Consider the following 6,209-nt stretch of genomic DNA (forward strand, 5'->3'; position numbering starts at 1 on the left):
TGTCAGTTGGTCAGTTTTTTAGTAAATTAATCGTGGATTTTCAATTTTATTGTCATCTTTTAAGATCAAATGACAATCAGTATAATTAATTCAAAATAAAAGCCATTCAAGACTACCAATAATTTGTGTTATGACATACCTATAATTTATTTATTATTTATTATTTATTACCTTGTAGAGACAAATTAGGTGTAAATAAAATGGATTCAACATTTCCAACAAAAAATGCAAACGAGTTTGCCAATGATTTGTTTGAGACATGTAACTTGACTGAAATTGAATCTTTACAAAGTTCTTTAAAAAAAGATGTGGAGAAAAAAGCAGACCAACTAAAATCATTAGTAAGGTTTGTACATAAATATTTTTAAGAAGAGCAAACATACTTTATATTTTTTAATTAAATTTTTATGTATAGCGAAAAATACCGTGATCTCATTGACGCAGCTGACACAATTAGTTCTATGGCGATAATAGTTAGTGACATAACAAATGTTACTGAACATATTTTAAAAACAAACCAAACTAATACTAATACAAATTTAGATAGGTAATTATCAGCTTCAATCAGAGATCAGCAATTAAATTATATGGCGGTCCGGATAATTTGAAAAAAAATTTGAGATGGCCAGAAAAACTTAAATATTAGTTAATAATTAATGTATTTATATTTGTGTTAAAAATACGGTTTAAGCTGCTTAAACCAAATATTTAAGGGGATTCTATACCGTGATTTTCTGGTTTTTGTCTAACACATGCGCAACATAGTATTTTAGATATGTTTTTTGCCAAACATTCTAATTGAACTAGTGAAGCGATAAGATTCTGAAAACAGATTTGAATTTGTCTACTTTAAATCGACTTTCCCACATGTTTGATATTATCCCCCAAATTCCTAAAAATGTCATATTATAAAAGAGAATTTAAAAATTGTCGCATTTTAATTTTTGGAGAAGTTAAAATCAAAAAATTAAAAATGTGAGAAAGTCGATTTCAAATAGATTTGACAACAAATTCAAATCTGTTTTTAGAATTCTTATCGCTTCATTAAATCAATTGATATGTTTGACAAAAAACATTGGCGCAAAAAGGGGGGTTGGGGCTTGGGGGGACTTAGTCCCCCCAAATGTCGGTCAATACCCCCCAGTTCAAAATCTAGTAATTAGTACTAATTTTTATATTCTGTGGTACTAAGCAATATGGCTATAGAGAGGGGGGCTTGAGTCCCCCCAAAAAATTTAGTCAATTTGTGCCTATGGCCAAGAACCACTCTAAAATCCTATGTCGCGTGTGTGTTAGACAAATACAGAAAATCACGGTATCGAATCACCTTAATATAATATTCTATTTGCCAGTTTTTTTAAATTTGCACAGTGTTTTCAAGTTGGATATCAGTTTATCTTGAACGATATTTATTCGGTAAAAACATCATTTTTAAGAAAGAAATTTCACAAATGATGTATGTGGAGCCAAAATACATCATAAAATATCTTTTATGTGCAGAAAACCAGCATTGAATTGTTCAGTTATTTCTCCTCCGCGGGCCGCCTATTGCTGATCCCTGGCATAAACCTATAAAACAATTATTTTTAATATGTTTATATTCTTTAGAAAAGACAATTTGCTTGATAAATTTGCTGCTCAGTCAAAACTTTTAATTGATTTAACTGAACAAATATGGGATTGTTTAAACTCAAGAAATTATTTAACTGCTACTCAATTGTTTCAGTTGGCTTCATGTATTAAAACAAGTAAACAGATTATTATTAAGAGTATAAATAAAATAGTACGTTAAATATTAAAAATAATAGTTCATAAATAATAATTCAATATACTTTAAGGTTTTAGACTTGAATCAATTTCTTATTAATATATTTTTATTTTCAGGTTTGAATGAAGATTTAATTAAAGGGCTTCAAAAAGGTAAACCATTTTTGGACAGGGTTTGGTCTACAATATCTCACTTTCAAACTACAATATCGGATAAAACAAGATTAGAATTGTCTGGTCACATTTCACCTGAAGTAATATAATGAATTTTTATTTCCATTGCGTTTACTGAACTTATTTTTTATTACACAGAAAGCGGCATGTTGTTTTATAAGTTTGTCAATATTAGAAAAATTAGATGCTCATTCTTTAGTTAAAGAATTTATTATATTACGTTCAAACATGTTGCAACATTCATTAACAGAAGGAAGTTCAGTTGAAAAAAATATTGAAAACAGCTGTAATTTAATTATAAACACTATTTACAATTTATATTTATGTTTTACAAGTAAGGTTATTAAAGTATTTTCTAATATTATTAATGTTGTAAATTGTAATCTAATGATACGACTATGCAATTAATGGCTAAACAATTTTGTATGCTTCAATATTTGGCCAAAATGTTTATTAATTTGTTCAATTAATACATTTTCTTTAGACTATGATCTTTATAATAGTGGAATGATATATCTACAAATTAAGAACATTTTAAGTAATGGACCAAATGTATTATCATTAGTAGATTTGGATTATTCATTGAAATTTGGACTAATATATTTACCAAATACCGTTAAGGAATTCAAGTATGTAATCTGGCAATTTGTCTGGTATTTTCTATTAATTGTAATTTATTTAACTTAGGATTGACTGTATGCTATCCCCCAATGAATTATCAAAAGAATACATAACTAATATTGTAACTAATTGGTTGGTTTGGGCAAAACCATTTGTTTGTACCAAAGTTACAGAAATTCTGCAGAGTGTTCAATCTTTCTCAACTCTTCGTCACTTAAATCAATTGTCAACCGTAAGAGAGAGAGAAAATAATAATTGAATTTATTAATATCATTTTTACTTATCAGGAATACCCTCAACACTGGACCGCTATATCTGAACAAATTTCATTTGAGTCTGACTTGTGGTCTGAATTATATTGTCCGTTGTTTGCTCAAAGAACTAAAGAGTTGTTAACCAATCATTGGGAAGATGTTTTCCCTGTAATTATTTCAGATATTGACAGTGCATTAATACAGTAAGACATAAACAAAAAAAAAGAAGCATTTTTATAACCACTGTATTATTTTAGGCCAGAAGAACCTTACCTGCAAGATAGTTTATTCTCTGATACAGATGAATGTTTTGAAACCCGTTCAATAGGTTGTTCAGACAGAACTGCTACATTGTGCGCATGTGTTGAAAGAAGGATTTCATTGTTGGTAGATATGTTGAGTGAATTGTACTCTGAAGATGAAGATCCATGGGCTTTAAGGCAACATCAAGGAAGTTGTTGTAACAATTTTATTATTAGGTTAATGAAATTTATTTTATTAAGATTTAAATCTTACATTTCTTATGTATAATAATGATAGAATAGAAAATATATTTCATGTATTTCTTTATAATTGTTGTAGATTGGGAAAAAGTATGGTACAATTAGTTGAACAAGACACATTAACTGAACCTGGCATATTGTTGATAGCTAGATTTTTATGGTTCTTGCCAATATTACGTACAACGTTAAAACAGTGTCTAGTATCATTATACCAACAAGTAAGGCATATTAAGAAAATATTATTTAATTTTTAATCTTAAATAATAATTTTAAGCTATAGAGGACAATTATTTGAACTTATAAATTTGATTAATCAAGTCATTTTTTTAGTATCGCTTTTGGGGTAATTTGCTATATTTTATTTACACAGATTTAAAATAACTTTATTTATAAAAAAAACAGGTCAGTGCATTTTGGTGGTGGATTCGGGCCTCGGGCAGGATAGTGTAATTTGATTTGAATGCAATGATAAAAAACGATTCTGATCGGACGAGGGAATCTTTTTTATTTAATTTTATTCGTTTCTATCGTAATAAACAAAGCGTTTTAAGAACAGCTTAAGAACGATTTATATAAATAGGTAATTTATATAATTAGGAAATATCATAAAAATGAAAAAAAATATAAAAGAAAAGAAAAAGCTCATGTCGCTCAAATGTTTTGAAAATTTTACCATGTCTAGGTATGAATAATATAAGTAAACAACCCAAATTTCAAGTTTTTGGGAATGTTTTTAACCGAATTACAACAAAAAAACTCTAAATTAAAATGTCTATAAATAGCTCAAAAATGGCTAAAATTTTCCGAACCTTAAACCGTAAGGAACAAAATACAACAAAAAATATCTCTTGTCATTTAAAAGTAAAAAGAAATAAACATCATTGTAAAATCATTACATTCCTCGCTCCGCTCAGAATCTAAAAACTGAACTAATCATGAACTATGTAAATACTAAATACATGTGTTAAGTTTTATTGGGAGAGGTTACTTTATACATTGGTTTAGTCATTTTTTTACACTCTCGCTCAAACTTTTAACCATCATACCATATCCAACTGATATATTATATGATGCAAAGATAATTTAATAATTGCATATTATTTTCTTTATTATATATAAAATATTTTTTTAAATGTTAATTTCTATAAAATTATTATTATTTGTTAATTAACGCCGAAACAGGCAGTTTTTACGTATTAGTCATGAGAATAATATTATACATAATATATAATAAAATTAAACATTCAAAACCAGGGTAAAAATAACTAAATAACAAAGTAAGTCAAGTTATCAAGTTATTCTATCAAGTAAAAGCCAGGAAACTAAAATTCATAGAATTAACATAAGGATAAATAAAGGAGTTAAGGGGGAGGGGACATTAAACATTGAATGGTTCCTGTATAAGTATGCAGTAACACAGGTATTTATTCTGGATAGAAGGTTTGGGAGCATTCATTGATGAAAGGGCATTATGACGGGAGTGATCAATTTTAGTGATATGGTCATTGTAAATTGTATTTTTTATCTAATTATTTATATAATCATATTATGTTAAATAAATAGTCATATCTTAGTACATTCAACATTATTCATTTGTTAATTCAGTTAATTCAGTTAATATTATTTTGTTTAGTTTAATTTTTGGACATTATCAAAAGAAGAAATGCAAAATTCCTCCATACTTGTTTGGAACAAATGGATAGAAATTGTGACTAAAAGGATGTTTGATGGTTTAAAAGGAAATATTTTTCCAATTACACTCGGAGAACAACTATCCACAATTCCGGTACAATAAATAAACAAATTTAAAAAATCAGTACCTAAGTATGTTTCAATTTTTGTTTTTAGAAGTGGGACATTTTGGATATAGAGGTGGAGAAAGAAAGTGGAGAACTAGTTGTGTCAAAACTACAAGTTCCTAATCAACCCACATTTCCATTGCAAAACTTCATTCACGATATGATCAGATGTCTAGCTTTGACATTACCTCCGAAGTAATTATTATACACACAATTTTTATTTGTCATGAATTTCTTTATTGTTTTATATTATTTAATTTAGATTTGTTCAGGAGAAAACCATTGCTTTGTGTACTGAATGGATATTGATTGAATATCGTAATAATAGTGAACTTGAAACATCATTGAAATCTAGACATCAGATACAAAAGTTATTTGATCTCAAGTACATCAATCAACTTTTTATTGGCATTGAGAACCAAGTAACCTTAAAAATATTAATCACAAAATCGTATAATACCTTAATAAAAACTGTTTACATGTTTAGAGTTTATCAGTCATCTGTTCAGAGCAAATATCAGCAGTTGAAAATCAAATTGATCCCATCAATTTAGATATTTTGGACGAATACATTGTTAAAAATGTTAAACGAGCAGTGGTTGCAACTAAAGTAATAAAGCCTATATTCTTAAAAGATAGAAAAGGTTATATTTTGTTTTTTTTACAGTGTATTTTTGGCACTATGTATCCTAGCCAATTTTTACAGTCAGAATGTTCAGATGAAGCAAATAACTTAATGTTCAGCACATACAGATTTAAATTATTTTTAGTCACAGATTCTTAAGTTATAATAATATCCTTGCATAACCTTAATTTATTCCTTAATATAAATAAAATATAATATGTACCTACAAGTTATGTTTATTTTAAAATAAATTTATTTTATAAAATACCAACGGAGTGTAGTGGTTTTTTTTTTATGTTGAGTGTATTAGTTGCTAATGGCATATATTAAATACACTACGTATAATAGTTTGTTTAATTTATGCTAATGGTGAATAAAGTACCACCCTAGCTACTTTTCTGCTGGAATTTTACTATAAAAGGGCTGGAGGATGGGTAATGTCTCCTTAATAGTGTTTTTGCAAAAA

General features: G+C 27.6%; 1 protein-coding gene across 1 annotated transcript; it reads left to right on the forward strand.

Annotated features, from left to right (window-relative positions):
* The first annotated feature begins 2 nt into the window (after nucleotides 1-2).
* LOC132950457 (conserved oligomeric Golgi complex subunit 1) lies at nucleotides 3-6,010 on the forward strand. Its single transcript, XM_061021932.1, has 15 exons — nucleotides 3-346; nucleotides 416-547; nucleotides 1,609-1,748; nucleotides 1,885-2,021; nucleotides 2,080-2,275; nucleotides 2,426-2,570; nucleotides 2,629-2,794; nucleotides 2,850-3,019; nucleotides 3,074-3,295; nucleotides 3,399-3,537; nucleotides 4,953-5,105; nucleotides 5,168-5,313; nucleotides 5,381-5,540; nucleotides 5,606-5,728; nucleotides 5,786-6,010. The coding sequence occupies exons 1-15, from the start codon at nucleotides 201-203 to the stop codon at nucleotides 5,900-5,902; spliced, it is 2,292 nt and encodes a 763-aa protein (XP_060877915.1). The 5' UTR covers nucleotides 3-200; the 3' UTR covers nucleotides 5,903-6,010.
* The last annotated feature ends 199 nt before the right edge of the window (nucleotides 6,011-6,209 follow it).

This window comes from Metopolophium dirhodum, chromosome 8 (assembly GCF_019925205.1).
Source record: "Metopolophium dirhodum isolate CAU chromosome 8, ASM1992520v1, whole genome shotgun sequence".
In the NCBI taxonomy this organism is placed as follows: Eukaryota; Metazoa; Arthropoda; class Insecta; order Hemiptera; family Aphididae; genus Metopolophium; species Metopolophium dirhodum.